General features: G+C 40.1%; 1 protein-coding gene across 5 annotated transcripts in view; it reads left to right on the forward strand.

Annotated features, from left to right (window-relative positions):
* The window catches only part of tcf4 (transcription factor 4), a 302,082-nt gene that overhangs the window by 260,881 nt on the left and 18,981 nt on the right, over window positions 1–22,220 (forward strand). For all 5 annotated transcript variants that reach the window (XM_028601084.1, XM_028601086.1, XM_028601085.1 and 2 more), the window contains 4 exons: window positions 755–825; window positions 1,050–1,128; window positions 6,911–6,990; window positions 9,120–9,329. In XM_028601084.1, the coding sequence (XP_028456885.1) occupies window positions 755–825; window positions 1,050–1,128; window positions 6,911–6,990; window positions 9,120–9,329 (440 nt within the window). The remainder of the gene's footprint in view (window positions 1–754; window positions 826–1,049; window positions 1,129–6,910; window positions 6,991–9,119; window positions 9,330–22,220) is intronic.

Here is a 22,220-nt window from a genome sequence, read left to right on the forward strand (position 1 = left end):
CTGGCCTCAGTGCTTTTCGAGTGTGCGAAACAAATTTAGTTGTTTTGAAGGCCAGCATTTGCACAAACACATGCTGTCAGCCACTTAAAATGGGAACAAATGGAGATGTAGAATGTCAGTTCCTATTGAATTCTGTCCAGGATTCTTGTCACATTATTTGAGAAGGGTCACACCATCAAAATGTTCTGTGTCACCATCACATTTTAGACAACCATGAGATGCGTTGGGATCTGCCGAAAGGAGTTTTGAATCAATGCGTTGACTTACAAAATCCACATGCATAAAAAGTGCCATTGGGAGCTTCCACTTCTTCTACTCCTTGTGTTATTTCCTGCAGTGTAAGAAAGAACAAATACAGAGTAAAAAAGAAACCAGGCACAACTGCTACACTGTGTGTGTGTGTGTGTGTGTGTGTGTGTGTGTGTGTGTGTGTGTGTGTGTGTGTGTGTGTGTGTGTGTGTGTGTGTGTGTGTGTGTGTGTGTGTGTGTGTGAGTGTGTGTGTGTGTGTGAGAACAAGGAAGACAAATCAATTATGAAAGTAACAGAATTGGATTTGTATGTGAATCAGTGTTAATGAATATGTTTTGCCAATTTGAGTGTGCAACGCATCGACTGAATAATCAAAATATGTAGTAAATTACATCCTTATTTTCAAGAATATGTGCCTCTTTTTCCCGCGTGTGTGTGTGTGTGTGTGTGTGTGTGTGTGTGTGTGTGTGTGTGTGTGTGTGTGTGTGTGTGTGTGTGTCACAGCTAACCGAGCGCCGAGCGCAGCAGCCAGCAGCTCTCAGACAGGAGACGCCTTAGGGAAGGCACTCGCATCGGTAAGTGAAGCACACACTAACACACAAACACACACACACACACACACACTTTCATATGTGAGATACCTGTTCAGTATTTTATTAATGCAAAATTATTGTTTCTTAATTTGTCTTTCTGTTGTATATGTCTTTTTGAATATTCTTTGGAACTGTTGGAGTCGTCATCTATCTCTAGATGTTCTACGTCCTTCTCTGACTTCTATATATTATATATTTTTTTTCAGATCTACTCCCCAGACCACACGAATAACAGCTTCTCGTCCAATCCCTCCACCCCGGTCGGCTCCCCACCCTCCCTCACAGGTAGCACATGACACTCACCGTCCAATTACAACACAGCGGCTACGCCGTGTTTCGCAGAACCAAAAAAACTCAGATGGAAAAGGCAGCGCTGACTTGGACTGGAATAGGAATTACACAAATCACAACAAAGAAACTTTAAACTGTAAACTTGACTTGGTCTTGTTTCACATGAATTGAGACTTAACTTGTTTCACATGACTTAAGACTTGGCTTGGACTTGTTTAACATGACTTATGACTTGGCTTGGACTTTTTTCACATGACTTAGGACTTGGCTTGGACTTGTTTCACATGACTTAGGACTTGGCTTGGACTTGTTTCACATGACTTTGGACTTGACTTGTTTCACATGACTCGAGTCTTGACTTGGACTTGTTTCACATGACTTGAGTCTTGACTTGGACTTGTTTAACATGACTTAAGACTTGACATAACTTAAGATTTGACTTGGACTTGTTTCACATGACTTAAGACTTGACTTGTTTCACATGACTTAAGACTTGACTTGTTTCACATGACTTGAGACTTGACTTGGATTTGTTTCCCATGACTTAAAGCGCCCATATTATGCTCATTTTCAGGTTCATAATTGTTTTTTAAAGTTGTACCAGAATAGGTTTACATGGTTTAATTTTCAAAAAACACCATATTTTTGTTGTACTGCACAGCTCCTCTTTTCACCTGGTCTCTGTTTTAGCTACAGAGTGAGACCTCTTTTCTTCTTCTTCTTCTGTACTATCTTTGATTGCACTCGCACATGCTCAGTAGCTCAGATGTAGATCATGTCAGCTAGGTAGCTCCATAGACAGTAAAAGAAAGGCTGTTTCTCTGACTTCGGTCAGTTACAAGGCAGGATTAGCTGGGAGACTTCTTCTAAACGAGGGCGCACATGGAAGTAGTTCTTTTGTAGATTATGGTGAACTTGTGTGTGTTGTAGCAATGCTTTGCTATTGAGAACGAGGTAGCATGCTAACGCTAGCATTCTAACGGTTGCGGTTAGCCAGCTCATTTCAGCTAGTGCCGTAAAAAGTCGTGCCGATTTTGAACAGCTCACCCGGAGACTGAAGGCAGGACACATTCAGAAACCGTATCTCACTCAGAACACCATGGATGGATTTTTTTGAAAGTTTGTATGCGTGTGGAAGAGCCAGATTCAAAATAACACCCCAAATCCCAGAAAAAGTGATTTTTTCATAATATGGGCACTTTAAGACTTGACTTGAGACTTGTTTAACATGACTTAAGACTTGACTTGGACTTGTTTCACGTGATTTAAGACTTGACTTGGACTTGTTTGAAATGACTTGAGACTTGATGTGGACTTGTTTAACATGACTTCAGACTTGACTTGTTTCACATGACTTGAAACTTGACTTGGACTTGTTTAACATGACTTAAGACTTGACTTGGACTTGTTTCACGTGACTTAAGACTTGACTTGGACTTGTTTCACGTGATTTAAGACTTGACTTGGACTTGTTTCACATGACTTGAGACTTGACTTGGACTTGTTTGAAATGACTTGAGACTTGACTTGGACTTATTTAACATGACTTGAGACTTGATGTGGATTTGTTTAACATCACTTAAGACTTGACTTCTTTCACATGACTTGAGACTTGACTTGGACTTGTTTGAAATGACTAGAGACTCAAAATTGAACTTGTTTCAAGAAATTAGTTTAGAATCAACTTAAACCTGATTTAAATTACTCAAGACTTGACTGGAACTTTTTTAAATGGCTTAAATGCAGCTCTGGGAAGAAGAGAAGAGTAAAGGTATTTAGACAAACTAAAAAGTACACATTTAACCAAAGCTATAAAGCTAGTTTTATTGAATCATTTCAAGGGATTTCTTACTTAGGGATTTCACTTGGCGTGATATAAGCCCATAAAAAACACATTCATGATTGCTTTGTTTCCTCTCCAAACTCTTCCTCTTATTTCCACCAATGACTCCTCCTCACAGCTGATGTTGAAAACTCTCACTGCTCCTTAAAATGAAAAATGACTTTTCCTAATAATAGTTGTGTCGAATTTGTCTCTTAATTGCCGCGGGTACACACACCGTTAGATATTTCTGTGCCGCGCCTCGTGACTGATAGCTTTAATTACGAGCACCACTTCCACAAATTGTTCACAAACCTGCCGGCTCTGCAAACACGAGCCCCCTCCCCTCCCCTCTTCCTTCTCCTCCTCCTCGTCATTATAGCTGCGTCGGATATTGCCGGCTAAACCATAATTGGTGTTTATCATTGTGTCAGAGTTACTCCGCTTTTTACAAATTAGAAATGAAGCCTATTAAAGCAAACTACATGCAAATTGATATCCAAGGCTAATTCTGTGAGGGTGTTTTACCGTGTTGGACTTGGAACAATTTACCCTGGCGTTTAATACATATATTTGTATTTGCACATGAATGTACCCAGGTGATTATTCATTAATTAGCATATGGAAATGAGCATGTAATATGAATAAAGGAGAGGGGCGAGAAGAGACTATGAGACAAAATGGGAAGACAATTAAAAAAAAAAACGGGAGAAACACAAGCTAATGAGATGAGATCAGAGTTACAAAGGAGAGATCAGCGATGAGGGCAGACGGGACTTAAGAGGAGAAAAGAGGAGCAGAACAAGCATGGAAGGGTAAGAAAAGGGAATAAAGGAGGAGAGGAGAGGAGGAATGAGAAAAGGAGATCATTAAAGCTGCAAGCGACGATGAACGGGCCCCTCACATTGGCGGGACGCCGGTCAACATGGCCCTGCATTTGCACAATAATCGAACAGTGCGCAGAGTGCGGGGGGGGTGGGCAATGGATACAATGTATTGCAACCACTTCCTGTTTCGCGGCGTAACGTGAAGATTTGCCCCCTTGCCCCCACACCGTTGAATGAAAGCCCAAAAGCTTCGGCAAGGTCTTTATATTGTACTGACCAATTTTGAAGTCAATCGGGTTAAATCTGTAGGAGGTGCGTCAAAGAACAACGCTTAAAACACATTTTAAAATCCATAATTAAAAATTTTAAAAAATGAACATCATTCTGTGTTGCAAAAGACTTAAAATTAGCAATTGAGACCATAAAGTCATTATGAAAATGTTTACTGAGGTAATAAATCAAGTGAGAAGTGGGTCACTTTCTCATAGACTTCTACAGAAACCGACCTCCTTTTGCAACCGCACGTGTCGCCCCCTGCTGGAGTTCAGATAGAATGCAGCTTTAAAGCACTTCCGCATTTGCAGCACTTCACTGAACCAGATGCGTTGTCCATTAATATTAACAGTCTATGCCTGAGACCCATAAAATATAAAATTTTCACCGGTTCTGATGTATTTGCAAATGTACACGCATTCTCTTTTTCATAGGCCCTCTGAAATGTGATTTCATTAGGGCCTTCGCCCCCGACGATCCCGGTGCTCGGGCACTATTAAAGGAGAGGAGAGGAAACAAAAGGGAGAGAAAAGTAGGAAAAGGAGGACCAACATAAGGAGTGAATATAGTGAAAGGCTAATAAAAGATGAGGAGGAGTGAATATAGTGAAAGGCTAATAAAAGATGAGGATAGGAAACAAGCCGAGGTGGAAAAAGTAATAAAATATTGTACTCAAGTAAAAGTTCCAATACTTTGATGAAATATTACAAGTGAAAAAACCTATCTTAAAAATTACTCAAGTAAAAGTAATAAATAGTTAATTTAAACTGTACTTGTAAATAAAAGTTACTTAGTTACATAAAAAAAAGAAGGGATTTAGCCAGTGTCCTACATACTGTACGTTGTCCTACGGGTTGCTAGTGCTAGACAAAAATTAGCAATGCCACAAAACATGTTGTTTTGCTAACTGGCAATTTGCTATTAATCATGACAACTTCGTTTGAAGTACCAATGCACAAATACTTACCAAAATGTGCTTCTGCAGACTAGATGTGGAGTTATTGAATGCTGCCAAGTCAGTCACCTCTGGCAGGCACATCTGGCATTGCATGATGACACTATTGGCCCTCTTGAATTTGAATGAAAAACAGTCTTTCAAATGTGGCCAGGGATTTAGGGCGGCAGAATTCGATGTTTCAGCTAGCATAGCTGATCATTCCTCACTGTAGTGGATCCGGGCAGGATTTTTTTTTTTTACTCAGTGACGGATGGGATTTGTAATGTAGCAAAATACAATACTTCACTCAAAACGTAATCAAGTACATTTTAAATTACCGATTTTAAAAACGACTTGAAAAATACAAAATCCACAACAAAACTACTCAATACAGCAACGTGAGTAAATGTATTTCGTTACTTTCCACCTCTGGAAACAAGCAAAGAAAACAAGCGACGAGAGGAGAAAAGAGAAAGAGAGCTGGGATATGGTGATGAAGGCATGAGAAGAGAAAAAGGTGAATGGATAGGAATCATGAGGAAAACACAAGGAAACAGAAGATTACATGAGAAAGGAGGAGCAACTAACTATTGTACAGCAACATGAAGACTTTCTGGTGCATGTGTTTGTGCGCATGCATGTGAATATGCACAAACGCATAGCACAAATAAACAAAGCAGGTCTGCCTGAACATGTTCAGGCATCCGAATGCCTTGACTTTCACCAGACTGGATAGGGGCATCACGAAACAGTCGGAGAGCTAATGCGACAAACTCTTGCTATGATGTTCACGGCTGCCTAGCATGTTAGCATCTTTCTCCGCCGCCATTACGGAACTACAACTCAAACTAGCGCACGACCTCAACGTCATCGTTCTCAGCCGCTCCCTCTGTTCGCTGATTGGACCGGTAAAGATTTGACCGGAGAAAACCCAAGAATATTCCGCAGACCCAGACGGTATACTGAAGGAAAATGAAAATTGAGCGAAAGTACGTAGGAGGGCGGAGCCAGGCTAGCTCTACTTAGGAGTGTATCAAATATATGTGGTTTCCATTCACCACCTGGTATTGTGGTGGTGAATGAAAGACACAAAATGTGGACAAATAAAACCCAATCTATCTGCACGGCCGGCTACAACATGTGTTTGTAGTGATATGGTTGAAACAGGTGCTTTCAATTTTGTCTCACATTTGAAACCCAAACGCTATTGAAAGGCCTCCATATACCAGCCCGTCAACACTCAGTCGCTGTGCCTGTCTACCAGCTAATGGGACCTGTCGATTCAGATAGGACCCTTCAGAGCGACGGCAAACACAAAAGCAGAAAAGAACAGAGACACAAAGCTTGTTTATTCTGCAAAGGGGCCATGCTAATCAACCACTTGTACCTTTTCAAAGACAAAAGCCTGATATTAGCATTTCTGCTATGAGATATGAGTTGGTTTGTTTAGTCTTTTCTTCCTCATCTCTCGGTTTATTATGTCCGAGCACCACGAGTGGATACAATGAAACGCTCCTAGTGTGTAAAGATGCTTTGTCTGCCATGTGGGGCTACACTGAGTGGTTTCTTTTTTTTGCGACATATCAAAGGAGAAGAGGTTTGGGCTCTAATCCACACATAGACATCCATCCATTTTCTGTACACACTTGTACACTGTGCAGGGTTCACAGATGGGTTGGAGTGTATCCCAGCTTGCATTAGGTGAGAGGCGGGATACACCCTGGGCAGGTCGGCAGTCAATCACATAACATACATGCAGATGAAGGGATGCCCGTTTGAACTAAACGAAAACACGAAATACTCACGTCTCCCTGTTCTCTGAATCCTGTCATGCGTCCTTGCTTGTAATCTCCCACTGTCATCTGCTTGTTCCCCATCTCCTCTCCTGATGACGTCTCCTTATCTCCTCTCTCCTAGCTGCCAGTTCAGCTGTGTGGTCGAGGAACGGCGGACAGGGAGCGTCTTCGCCAAACTATGAGGCTCCGTTGCACTCTCTGGTACGTACGCACTCACACACACAACCATCCATCCATCTATCTATCTATCTATCTATCTATCTATCTATCTATCTATCTATCTATCTATCTTCCATCCCTCTATCTATCTATCTATCTATCTATCTTCCATCCATCCCTCCATCCTTCCATCTATCTTCCATCCATCCATCTATCTATCTATCTATCTATCTATCTTCTATCCCTCTATCTATCTATCTATCTTCCATCCATCCCTCCATCCATCCATCTATCTTCCATCTATCTATCTATCTATCTATCTATCCATCCATCCATCTATCTATCTATCTATCTATCTATCTATCTTCCATCCCTCTATCTATCTATCTATCTATCTATCTTCCATCCCTCTATCTATCTATCTATCTATCTTCCATCCATCCATCCCTCCATCCATCCATCTATCTTCCATCCCTCTATCTATCTATCTATCTATCTATCTTCCTTCCATCCATCCATCCCTCCATCCATCCATCTATCTTCCATCTATCTATCTTCCATCTATCTACAGTATCTATCTATCTATCTATCCATCCATCTATCTATCTATCTTCCATCTATCTATCTATCTATCTATCTATCTTCCCATCCCTCCATCATCCATCCATCTATCTTCCATCCATCTATCTATCTATCTATCTATCTATCTATCTATCTATCTATCTATCTATCTTCCATCCATCTATCTATCTATCTATCTCTATCTATCTATCTATCTTCCATCCCTCTATCTATCTTCCATCCATCCATCCCTCCATCCATCCATCTATCTTCCATCCATCTATCTATCTATCTTCCATCTATCTATCTATCTATCTATCTATCTATCTATCTTCCATCCATCCATCCATCCATCTATCTTCCATCCATCCATCTATCTATCCATCTATCTATCTTCCATCCATCCATCATCCATCCATCCATCCATCTATCTATCTATCTATCTTCCAGGGGCCGTGGTAGTGGCAGTTAAGTTAGGCACTAAAACGATTGGTTAAGGGAAAAGGTTTGGATCAAAACACTCCCAAGGAACGAACAAGCATTTCTGGGTAACATATTTTTTTCCCGCCGCGAAGTGAACTCTGCTGTGTTTCATGTTGACACCACGCTATGCTATTTCATTCTGAGATTATTTTTTGTTGGATATTGAAGTTCATAAATAAGTGTTTTGGTATGGCTGGCCGAGTGGCACTATATCCATGGTACTGGAAGGGGGATTTCATTCTTGAAAAATTTTCATTCTTCATTCTCATTTTGAGACGGCAATATCTCCCTTGCTTTGATAAAGGATGGTCCGGTGTATCCTATGCTAAATGAGATAAAAAAGTAAGCATTGAAGCACCTTTCCTGAGAATTTAGAGAAATGACCAGCTCTCATCATGCCACCGAGACAATTCCGGGTTATTTAGAAACATTTAACATTCAGTTTTATCTGTGGTCAAACAGGCAGAGGTCAATACTAGACATGCAGCAAAGGTCAGAAAGGCAGAAATGATGGCTGAAATGCTAAGTTGGAAGCACATTGGACGACAATAGGGTCAGTTTGTTATCTATGCCGAGGAGGCTCGTTTTGTCTGTTAGTTGGTTTGTTAGTGGGTTGTTTATCTGTCATCCATCCATCATCCATCCATCCATCCATCCATCTATCTATCTTCCATCCATCCATCCCTCCATCCATCTAGCATCCATCATCTATCTATCTATCTATCTTCCATCCATCCATCCATCCCTCCATCCATCTAGCATCCATCATCTATCTATCTATCTATCTATCTTCCAGTCATCCATCCATCCATCTTCCATCCATCCATCCATCCACATTGTGTACTTGTCCAATATATATATTAGGGGTGTAACAATACACATATTTGTATTGAACCATTCGGTACGAGGCTTTCAATTAGGTACGCATCACAAACCGAACGTTTCGTTGGACCCATCTCATCTCATTTAGAAAACTCCAGTCAGGCATGCTACGCTGAACTAGCTTGTTGTAATATGGTTAGTAACGTTAATGCGACTATTACCAGATCAGAATTAGAAGATCCTCGGAAATAAGTAAGAACACCTCAGCGGGTTTCTCATTCTTTCTGTGTCCCGTCACTCTGCAGCAAAGTCGTATCGAGGACCGCCTGGAGCGTTTGGACGATGCCATCCACGTACTGCGGAGCCACGCGGTGGGACCGTCGACGGGTATGGCCAGCGGGCACGGCGAAATGCACAACCTCATCGGGGCCGCACACACGCACAACGGCGCCATGGGCGCTCTGAGCAGCGGGTACGGGACGGGACTGCTGTCGGCCAACAGACACTCCCTCATGGTAGGACCTCAGAGCATGTTTTTATACAAATACGAAAAACTTTATTGTCCACAGATGTGAAAAATGTTCTTCGCCTTCACCAAGAATACAAGAATACAAGAGAGACAGGACATTACAAACAGTACATGGCCAAGACGGCAATACGAACAAAACAGACAATACATTTCCTAAAAAGTGACTTTACAAAGGTTACATTACAGAAGTAAATAAAGAGATAAATATAGCCCACTAAAAATCATTGCCGTGTATAAAACCTGCAGAAATTAGTGTAAGGGTGAGGACAGAAGTCCCATTAATCCCTCTAAATATGGTCCTCAGTGTTGATAGTGAAAAGTTCTAGCTTTTAAAATAAAAGGGAAATCCATGCACATCTAAGCTGATAGAGTGCCAAAATCTGAAACATTGGGATATAATCTGCATTAAGCCTTTTACTGAAAACATGTTATTGTTAAGATATTGTAGCACTGAATGTCTAAAGTCTCTTCATATTGAGCTATTTGTTAAAAAAACACTTAATACAATGCAAATATGTCAAACTCAATATGTCATCTGGGCTCATATTCAGTCTTAATATCTTTTTAAAAGTGAGTCAGGCTGGCAACAAAATATGAAAAGGCAAAGTAAATAAAATGACAGGGATTATTTACTTGTATTCAAGATTGTTCATGTGGTTTAATAAGATGGACAAGGAGATGATTAGTGCTACTGATCAAGTTGATTTGTTCGGATCTTGACACACATTATTAAATGAAATGAATTGCTGTTGGCACTGCAAAAATCCCATTCTCCAAGCAAAAATAAGTTAAGACTCAGACCTCTAGGAAACACTATCAGACCATACGTCTAATGAAAGATGAAGATCAAAATAAAGAGAAGCGAGATAAAAGTTCTTGAACCATGCTTATTTGCCTTTTAATTCAACTCAATGTATGAGTTAAAAAGACAGGAATTATGAAAGGTCCCATGACATGGAGCTCTTTGGATGTTTTTATATAGACCTTAGTGGTCCCCTAATACTGTATCTGAAGTCTCTTTTATATAGACCTTAGCGGTCCCCTAAAACTGTATCTGAAGTCTCTTTTATATAGACCTTAGTGGTCCCCTAATACTGTATCTGAAGTCTCTTTTATATAGACCTTAGTGGTCCCCTAATACTGTATCTGAAGTCTCTTTTATATAGACCTTAGTGGTCCCCTAATACTGTATCTGAAGTCTCTTTCCCAAAATTCAGCCTTGGTGCAGAATTACAGTCACTAGTGCCAGTCCCACAATGAGATTTCCTTAGGATGTGCCATTTCTGTGTCTGTAGCTATTGAGGAGGAGAGAGAGGAGGGGCAAGGTGGAGGGTGGGGGTGTGGCCTTGACCAACTGCCACTTTGCTCGTTTGAAAGCCATGATGTCTCTCTCTCATGGGTGGGCCAAATTCTCTGGGAAGGCAAAGCCGAGAAAGGGGAGGTAACCTTGCTCCTTATGACGTCATAAAGGGAAGATTCCAGATCGGTCCATCTGAGCAGGATACCCAGGGCTCGGATTACACCTATCACCATTTCTAGCCACTGGGGGACCATAGGCAGGCTGGGGGAACGCATATTAATGTTAAAAAACCTCATAAAGTAAAATGTTCATGCCATGGAACCTTTAATACAATCATGTTTTTTTTTTTTTTTTTTTTTTTTTTTGTGATGTGGCTCTTTCCAGGAAAGGTTTTGGCTTAAAAATGGGTCGCATATCTAACATAGGGAAATTGAGGCCAGTTACACTGAGAGAAGCATAATGAGCTTGCATGTGTTGCTTGACAAGATTATTTGTCTTGGCAAAAAGAAAGTCGATGATCTGACTTTCTTGAATTGCCCTTTTGAAGTGGAATTAAACCGACAAGTGAGTTAGGTCTTCACACAGCTGGGGAACATGAAGTGGTGAGTCAAAACAACCAGTTCTACTGTACTTACTGTCACAGGATCACAGTGTGAAGAGAAAAAAAAAGGACAGTCCCACAAGTGGTCAAATAAAAGTTAACGTACTATTATATTGACAGAGGTTAAAACAGATGAAGTTAAAAAGGAGGAACATAACAGGAGAGAGGAGGAGGTTTAATTGAAAATATGAAGTCAGACAGACAGCAGTAATGTTTTCCATATTTCATTTTGGATAACTTGAAACCGTAAATATAAAGAAGCAAACAGCTGTGTGACATAAGGAGCTGTGAGAGAGAGAGAGAGAGAGAGAATTATAAAACACTGCCAGTATAAACACATTCGGATGCCTGAACATGTTCAGGCAGACCTGCTTTGTTTATTTGTGCTATGCGTTTGTGCATATTCACATGCATGCGCACAAACACATGCACCAGATGTTACTGCTGCAAATTAACACACAACATGATATTCTGCACTCTGTCGCAACCTTTTCAACGCCCTCCACGTCACCCGTTGGGCTTCAGAAGGGACATTTTGACTTTTGTTCTGTCCAACAGTTGTTGTTGTTGTTTTTGTTGTTGTTGCTGTAATGAACAGTGCAGCCTCTAGCACAGTGGTTCTCAAACTTATTTCAATAATGTACCCCCATCGAAATATCTTTTTATTCAAGTAGTCGGTAGCAACTAAATGCCTAGCTATATAAAGAGGCACAACACAGCGCTCCGCCATAAGTGGCTGATTTAGAATGATATTGTAACTTAAAAAAAACACTTAAATACTTAGAATGTATCACTAAATGCACTCATTATCATAGTGTATAAACATTTTAGGAATTATGCATGAATGATATATTTTAAATAAAGATTTTCCAAAGATCTTACGTACCCCCCTGCAGTCCTCCAAAGTACCCCTAGGGGTAAACACTGCTCTAGGAGACACCAGCACTAGCACTGTTCTCACTACAGTGGTTCAGGAGCTTTGTATCTGTGTGTGTGTGTGTGTGTGTGTGTGTGTGTGTGTGTGTGTGTGTGTGTGTGTGTGGCTCCCACAGAGATTATGTTCTTCTCACGCATATCTGTCCAGCTGTCTATCTCTCTCTCTCTCTCTCTCTCTCTCTCTCTTTGTCTTTCCCCCTTCTGAACCCTCAACTGTACGCTTTTAGCTTCTTTTAGCACATAGCTGTAGTTTTGGTTCAGTCTCACCGCTCTCATTTCCAGCAGCAGCAGCAGGCAGATGTTTTCTGCAAACAAGCTCCGATACTCTACACAACCTGCATATAGCTCCACGCCGCAGACAGACAACAGGTCAACTAGCTGGTGGAACATTTTGCAGCTAAAGAGGCAAATTGAGTTAGTTAGTGGAGACTAAACCACAGCTACAGGGACAGTGCATTCTGCACATTGTTGTGGAATGTTGCAACTGGTAGTCAAAAATGCCCATTAGGAAACCCTTTAGACAATTAATTAAAATGAAGACGAGCAAAGGCACAACATACAAATGTTAGTTTTACCAAATTATTGAAATACTATTCTAGAGAAATAAGACTATTAGATTGATTGAAGACATGTCTGCTTTTCAAGTAGGTAGTCTCCGGGATGTCACCCATACTCCCGATGGCTCCGGCCATCGCAATCTTGGCAGCTAATTCAAAATGGGCAAAGAGGTGGAGCGTGGTCAAAGCTGAGGCTGGCCGAATGAAGGCTACTGTCTTGCCTCTTGTGACGGCAGCCACCTGTCACTCAAAGCAGAAACGCCCTCAGTTATGCAGAACTTTAAGCCTTAACCCTTGTGTTGTCTGCCCATCGACCATGCAACTTTGCGTTTTTCTGAGTCGAAACTACAACATTCCGTTGTTCCTTTTCTACACTTTTTTACAAGTTTTTTGTCGATTTTATTCCAATTGTTTTCATCACTTTTTTTAAAATTTTGTAACAAGTTTTTGTCACCTTTGGCGATGGTTTTGGTCACTTTTTTCAGCGTTGAAAAAAAAATTTTTTCTGGCGAATTTTCCAACATTTGTCACTTTTTTCAACGTTCTTTTGTCATAGTTCTGATATAGAAAGTTTTTGTAAACGGGTTAAATTTGACCCAAGGACAACAGGAGGGTTAATATAATTTAAACCATTGAGTTATAAAAACAATTCACCCACGTACAGTTGTCATGAAGGGTGAACTTAGCTATCGAAGACCGAAACCATGTTTTGCACCAGGCGATACACAATGTTTAATTCTGCTGTAAAGTTGGGCATTTTAACATAGTGGTCTACGGGGACTGACTCGCTGTTGGAGCCAGCCTCAAGTAGCCACACAAGGAACTTCAGTTTTTGCACTTGCACTGCGTTGGCTTTATTTATTATTAGGGTGCCGCTTATGAATTAGTTAGGGCTGAGGAATCTTAATAATGTCACTAAAGACTTTAAAGGTGCCCTTTCACATAAAACAATTTTTACCTGTATTTTTGAAATATGTCAGGTCCACATATGTGTGTGTGTGTTATGTGGTGAATGTGAGAATGAACTGCTACCTCCTCTGTCAGCTCTAGCCACTGAACAGAAATAAGCGGAGAAATCAGACCAATTACAAAAGCTGGTCAGTCTGACGTGGTGTTGCCTGAGCTCATTACTATTCATGAGTTCACCCAGTTGTGCTGGGTAAAGGATGCTGATAGCCAGGCTCTCATTGGCTAGCTGTTAGCCAATTAGAGTCAAGCAGCTTAGCTCGTTGAATATTAATGAGAACTGGCAAAAATCGAGCTGAGTCTTCCTGCAGGCTTTCTATACCACCCTAGAATGGCTTGAAACAAGGTAACCAAGGCATTTTTTTCCACAAAAAAGTCCATGGTAGAACTTCAGACATTACAAAGTAATGAAACATGTGTGGCAGGGCACCTTTTAAAGCCTAAGAAAACACTTTTTATTTTGCTGTTAAGTTTGACAGAAGACATTTACACTTTTCAAACCTTGTACATACAGATTTGACGAAAGTGGAAAGAAGGAAGCAGTTTGTTTAGATTTATGATGTCATCTTAAGTTTGTGGTAAAGAAAGTGCTTAAAATGTACGGGACATACTTGCAAACTCCTTTTTTTAGTTTCATTCTGAGGTGCTTTTAAACACTTTTTTTCTGCTCTTTGGACGTCTCCAGGGACAAATGTGGATACAAATCTTAATGAAGTGCTGTGGTTCAGCCCGAGAAAACATTCAAAGTTAACTTCTTGTTAAGGATAGTATTTAGACAAACTACTTTCAGTTTAATCTTGAAAGAATTCCAAATACATTTCTGACTTGGTTTTATATGCAACCAGTGGGGAGGGGAAAAAAAGAATAAAGTGAAGGATATGTGCTAAAAAACACTGTTTACTATGGACTCTTTAAAAACAACACACACACAGAAGCTCATGAATCGCTCCTTGTGTTGTCACTAGGACCCGTGTGTGTGTGTGTGTGTGTGTGTGTGTGTTTATTCAGTCACTGGATTATTGGCCGATAGTCAAACAAACTCATTAAGACTGAAAACACAGCGGCTCTATAATATGGTTTTTCCATAGGTACGGGTCGGTCCACTATAGCCTCATAGCAGTGGATAGCAGTACTCTGCATTTACACTCCATTTTGCACTTGTTTACATACTATTGTAAAACTATAACATGTGCATGTGCAATATGTGCAATATGCAATTTGCTACATTCTGCTACATCTAAAGATGAAAACAAAATACTGTAAGAAAAAGTTAAATATATATATATGTGTATATATATATATATATATATATATATATATATATATATATATATATATATATGTATTGGGACACTGAGCAATTGAATGATGACCTCTTTGAAAGGTGAGGAAGATGAGTAAGTGAGGCCGAATCCGGAGCGTTTCCTAATTGTATGGGACGATGTGGCATTTCACCGCTCTCTTCCAGTCACAGAGTGGTTTATAGCCCGTCCCACGACGGTGTCCTTTTTCCTTCCAGTGTTGTCAAATGTTGTCCGTGTTCTGGTACAAGAGTTGATCCTGAGATGTGTGTCAACCCTCATGTTTTGTCTCGGGTCCAATTTGACCCGTTTTCCAAATTTCAAAATCAGAAATATTTTTTTTCTTTTTTCTTTTTAAATAGAAAAATTACCCAAAAATTAGATGGATTCCATACAACTCTCTTCTTACGTACAATTCATGATCACTACTTTGATTGAATTTTGGATGTTTTATTCAAGTTTTAGCATTTCAAATTTCTTTTTTTAATTGTTTCAAAACTGTATTCTGACTGAAGTCTCTGATTGTCCATCAACATATACGTTCCTCTAATGTTAGTCTAAATATTTCATAATTTCTTAACTCAAAAATGAGATATCATTTCCTATAACTGAGGATTATTGTCCATGAATTCCAAAAATAAGTGTAAACCTAGCGGTAATAACTTGTTGGTGGTTGGGTAACAAAAGCATAAAAAAAACTAGATTATTTTTTGGAGCAGTGTGACAGTGGCATGTGATGACATGCGTCAAAGGGACAGGAGGTCGGATTCGAACCCGCTCCGCTGCAGGACTCGAACGCTCTTACTGGGTGGAGCGTGCAGTGTAAACAGGAAGTTTCAACCAAAAGTAAAGAGACTCAATAGATACACTAAAAAAAAAAGAAATGAGTGGAAAATGAAGTGAGAGGAAGGAGTGATGTAATGTCTAAAACGAAGCCATTGTGTTTGCACTGAGCCTTTTCTGTTTTTCTCATGCACTCATTCACTGTCTCGCTCTCTTTCACTTTCTCAGTCACTGTTTTAACTTTCTTTCTTTTTTCCCTCCCCAACACCTATTTCCTTTTCAAGCTCTCACAAAGCTCTCTCTCTCCTTCCTCTCTTTTTTGTTATTTTCTTCACTTTCCTGTCTTCTCTCGTAGTGACAAACATTTTATTTCATGTTTACTCCGTTGCATATTTTTTGTCACTTTTGATTTCATCTTCCTGTCTTGACATACTCACATTCTCTCTCTCTCTCTCTCTCTCTCTCTCTCTCTTCTCTCTCTCTCTCCTTCACATGCACACACACACACTCACAGCTGTATGTAGTTTGGCAGTGTTAGGCAGAGAAGCCTGCAGGCTGAGGTCATAACTCTGGGAAAACAGGTGGTAGACTGATGTGAGAGAGTGAGAGAGAGAGAGAGGGTGGTAGACACAGACGTGAATGCATCCTACACACTCAAATACATAGATACACACATTTTCCGACATTTTACTTTTTTTTTTCCAAATTAGGTTTATGTTTTCATTGTGCTCAAATCATTGTTACAGCCAGTCATTATGTTTAACACGTGTTCTTACACTTTCAATCCACAATAGAAACGAACAAAATATCCCTCAAAACAAAGAGGATTAAGAGCACTTTTTTGCTCTGTTGTGGCGTTGTGACATGCTAATACGGTTGAGAAATCAGTTTGGAGGGGGGACTCTGAAACGAGGGGTAAGGTCAAGGGTGAGAGATGTCTCTCTCTCTCTCTCTCTCTCTCTCTCTCTCTCTCTCTCTCTCTCTCTCTCTCCATTAAGCGGCGTAAAGTAGGTGAAACGGATCGTAATCTGCATCGCGTCGCTGTAAACCACACTAATGCCTTTTAATACTCTGAATCTCTTCTTCCCTCGGTCACTAAATGCACTCCTGTAAGCTGACGGAAATCTTCTATCGCCCATTTAGCTTCAGTACAATCACAAATCATTTTTTGCTGCTTTTCAATTTCTTATGTATGACACCAAGTGCTGAGAAAGGCACCTTTTTAAATAAAATGTGTTATTATTATTATAAACTATCTGTTATGACATCATTCTAAAACTGTTCAAAAATGATATGGACAAAAGTATAATGGACACCCATAGTCCATAAACGTTTTTTTCGTTCCGAGGCTTTTTCTTCCGTTGTCAAGGCCAAACCAGCTGTATACCAGCAGATTACTTTAACTTTAATTTTTTTAATTCAGCATACATAGAAATCCAAATACAACAAACCAACCCGGATTTGTTGCGGCACGGCTGCGGCCATGACTGACAGCTGTAGTCACGAGGACCCATGAGATCTCGCGAATTCACTTAGAATAGAACCCCAAAACCAACACCAGTTAGTTTCCACCCAGAGGAGTAGAGGGGAAACAGCTCTGTGCCGTGTTCTCAAGGTGTAGTGCAGGGAAATGTGATCCGCCGGGAGCACGGTGTAATCCATGGCTCAATTCAAACGGGATCAAAAAGTTATTATTATCTCTCCATTGACTCTCGTTCATACTTTTTCGAAAGATAGGTCCCATGGACCGGAAGTAGAAGGGTGTTTTCTCCCAGAATGCATTGCCATTTATAGTATGATCCTGTATGACATTAAAACAGTAAGATACTGTGAGATTTTAGCTGCAAATTTACATCAGAGGTTTACAGTGTGGTTTAGGGTCTCCGGTCGAGCGATGACAATGCTAAAATGTTTCTCAACACTGTTAGTATGGAGGGCCAACTGTGCCAAAAATGACTAAACTAACTGAATACACCTTATTCTGATACTAAATAATAGGAATGTATAAAAAATGAAAGAGCTATAACTTGAAAATAATTTAAAAAATACAAACATTTTAAAGAAATGTCTACATGGAGCTATTTTAAATTATATTTAAAAACAAAAAACTGCACTAGCTAGTAAAGTCCACTTCCTACTGGAGCTGCAATGGTTTATTACAGTCTTCATCAACAGATGTCATTTTGCAGTGCAAAACGCTAGTTATTCTATCAAACCCCTATTTCCAATGTCCTCCACACTCAACTATTACATACTTTAACAGTGAATTTACAAATTATAAATTTGACAAATCACTGTAAAGAAAAGACCTTCAAAATATAGTGCAAAACTATATATTTTATAAAGGATAGGTAAAAAAATATGTAGTATATCTGCTTTCACAAAAACAGTCATCATAAATTAATCAAAACTTAAAATATTTTATAAATTAATAATATGATGCATGAATACACATATTTTATGCTGGTTTGGTACTAACTAATTTACTTATTTATAATATTTTTAATTCCTTACATGCATAAAAGCACGGACGCCACATGACCGAAGACTAAATCAAAATCTGGTGTCTTTTTCATTTCAAATTACCACACACACCAGATGCATTTCACTCAGAAATTGTTTACCTCATAATGACATTTTTCCAAATGACGTATTTCCCAGCGCACCTTTCTTCCTCTTCCCTCCATTTTTCTCTGTTTAAAAGTCTGTTGTCCTTCACTCTGCTCATAATACGGAAAATTAAGAAAAAAAATACTTACATACGACACGCCACTGGAAAATGTTGCTGTACTTTTCCTCCCTTGGAAGTTCTCAACACTGGGCTCTGTGTGTGTGTGTGTGTGTGTGTGTGTGTGTGTGTGTGTGTGTGTGTGTGTGTGTGTGTGTGTGTGTGTGTGCGTGTACACGCGTTTTGACGTCGCTAAAGCAGGTGCTTTCTGTCAAGTGTTCAGTTTGCACAGAGGAGGGACTGTTCAGTTTGAAGAATGTTCCACCGTGTGTGTGTGTGTGTGTGTGTGTGTGTGTGTGTGTGTGTGTGTGTGCGCATTTTTGTGTCTGTGTGAGAGAGAGAGAAAGAGCGTGTTTAGGGTAGACCAATGTAAATCCCAGGCCAATTTGTTTACAGCTTAAAAATCCAATGTATAATGTAGTTATTCACATCCCCAGAAATGCATTGCATTCACAAAAGTGAATTTTTTTAATTGAACAAAAAAAGTTTTTTTCATTGCCTTTGCTTTAGTTTTAATACATTTTGTCGATTTTGAAAGGAAAATTAATCTTTTAATCTTTAAAAAATGTCAACGTTTCCACTGTGCGGGAACAGAACTTCTAACATGAATAGAAATCACTGAACTAAAGCTATAGTGGAGGCTTTTACATACAAATCAACAACTCTGCCGTAGTCCTGAAGTGATGCGTTTTAAGTCCACCGTCCAGAGCTAAAGGGGGCAGGAAGAGGGGAGATGTCATAGCGATGGAGCATCAGCTAGATCTATGGCAGAAGCTGTGGCGGAGTAGCCTAGAAATCTAGACGCACCATAGCGGCGGCAAATGTAATTTGCAGCCAGGGTCATCTAGCAACTCTCCGTTGGCTTGCGAGCTGGAAAAACCAAATTCTGGTCAGGCCAATCACATCGCGTATAGAGTCGGTGGGCGGGCTTAACATAAGGGCGGCAGAGTTGCGACGGCTCCGCGTGAATTCCCTGCTGCTTGAAAACAAAGAAGATGGCCGCTGCTAATGGTGAACAGTGGTTTTTGGAATCGGCTTTGGCCGCGACTCTGGAAGACTCGGAGTTAACCACTGAAGTCATTCTTAAAAAAGGAAGATGTGTTCGGAGTTTTGCCGACCGGATACGGCAAAAGTTGAATCTATCAACTAGCGTTGCTCTGGTTGGCTATGAGTGCAGAGGGAATTTGAAAGACAAGCGTTTATCCCGCCCCTCGGATTGAGCCCTGCCAATGGTGAGTTCCCAGACCCGACATCTTGATGTGGGTCTGGCTTGTCAGGCTAGCGGCGGAGACGTTTCTGGAATGGATGCTTTTAGATACAAAAAAAAAGGATTAAAGTCCAAAAACAGAAAGCGATTGACGGCGAGGACAAACACAGATCACCGTCGGTGTAATTGGACCGGATTAGAACGCAAATTTGGGTTCCTCATTTGGATTCCACTTAATGTGTCCTGCCTGATATCACATCTCCTCCTTTCGTCTGCTCCTGTAACCTACACAGGTTTGTTTTCTCGGACTGCGACAATACATATATGACGAGAGGAAATTGCAGAAATCCGTCTAATGCGGGCTGAAATATTACAATTTACGGAGTTACCGAGTTCATTCTTCATTCTTCTCTCAGACATGTTACTGCAGCAGGAGAGACTTGTCCCTACTGTTTACAACTGCATGACAAATCTGTGCGTGTGTGTGTGTGTGTGTTTGTTTCTGTCTGTGTTAGAGTGTAGAGAGAGAAACCTCTTGACCCAGAAATTCCCTTCTTTCTTATCCTTGTCTTCCTGTGTAATCAGCATGCACACACACACACACACACACACACACACAACACACACACACACACACACACATGTTAAACAAACACACTTCCCACTGATCAACAACATTGCAGATGACCCTTCCTCAGCCCCTCCTCTATCTCTTGCTCTGTCACTTTAAAAAAAAAAATCAATAAGTTTTTTCAGAATTACATTTATAGATGTCTGTGTCCAAGCAGAGAAGAACAATTACATTTAAAACAATAGGAAACGTAGTGATAGAATCTGTAGATAAAGGTTTTCAGTGTCCATTAAAACTACATTCATGAATAATTTATATCCAATGTCATGCAGCATTATTTATATTGTCATGTTGTATCTAGAGCTAGCAGTTTTCTAATTTTTTTTTATTTTAATTTTAATCAGTGAACATTTCTTACCTTCAACCAGTTCTTTATTTATTAATCTGATGTTTTGGGTTACATTACGGTCTCAGGATGATACAGGAAGTTAAAAACACTCCTTGGGGGGGGCTCACAGAACGTTGTGAAAATGATCATTACTTTGGTCTGGTGTTGAGCAACCAACTGTCCGATTTTCAAGGGTCCTTGAACACAAACAATAGTTTTTATTTTATTTTTTTTAATTTTGTGTTAATACAGTTGTTACCAGTAACTGTTTGGAAAACTCTCCTGTTGATGCATTCAAGGACACTCTGACATCTGTTTTTTGAGAGTTGGCTGCTGAACAGACAACTCTACTAACTTTTTTTTTTTTTTTTTTTTTTTTTTAAATCAAGTAAACAATATTCACTTCATACTTTTCACAGCCACCATATGTGCGTCTTAATTACGAGTCTTATTTTGTTGCCTGGGTTTGATTTTCAGACACGTCTCATGAATGCCATGCTTTCCCAGCAGTTAACAATCAAATCACAGATGCCCGAGGTGTCCATGAAGGCAACTCTGACAAACATCTGAACAAAACAAATGTGCACTTTGTCAAGATAATCTTAACTCCAGATTTACTTAGTAGCTTTCACCGTAGCTTTTCTACCGCAGCTCGCAGTCGTGGCTGACAAAATCAAGCCGACAGTCAAATCGCATCATTTCACCGATGCTTCCATATTGTTATTGGCTGCACGATTGGGTTTATCAGCCATCCAATGAGATATCTTGAACCAGAGGGGATGGCGGGTAAGTGGGCGTGTCTGTAGTTTATGGTGACTATCTGAGCTACCGCAGCAGCAGCAGCACATCAGTTTACGTGTAATTTATTTATATTTTTCTCTTCCGTCTGTCTCCTTGTCTTCCCTCCTCATTGAACTGAATTAGGGGAGAGAGAGAAGGAAGGCTCGTTAAAAAATAAAAGCCCTCCATTAAAAATGTACGCCGCCACCCTCTCCGTCTCCCTCGCTGCTGCCATTTTACATTTGGGAATCCAATGTGATGAAAGGCAGGGAACGGAAAGAAAAGACAGAACGAAAGACAAGAGGCAAATGATAAATAAGGGAGCAAACATGACGGATACATGCTCAGTTTTGAAACACACACACACACACACACACACACACACGAGCGCATGCATGCAGAAAAGCCAGTCGACATTTTGTGGTGGGCAAGACCTCCAGCCAGCTAGATTAACAAACAGACACAGGGATCGATTTTTCAAAACAACTTCATTTACACCATGGCTATTATATAATTCATCAAAAAAAGTAATGCCAGACAATAGTGTATGTTAGGGCTGGGCAATATATCGATATTATATCGATATCGTGATATGAGACTAGATACCGTAATATCGTAATATGATATGTAGTGTTGTCTTTTCCTGGTTTTAAAGGCTACATTACAGTAAAGTGATGTACTTTTCTGAACTTACCAGACTGTTCTATCTGTTCTATTATTTGCCTTTTCTCCACTTAGACATTATGTCCACATTATTGA

This window comes from Perca flavescens, chromosome 16 (genome assembly GCF_004354835.1).
Source record: "Perca flavescens isolate YP-PL-M2 chromosome 16, PFLA_1.0, whole genome shotgun sequence".
In the NCBI taxonomy this organism is placed as follows: Eukaryota; Metazoa; Chordata; class Actinopteri; order Perciformes; family Percidae; genus Perca; species Perca flavescens.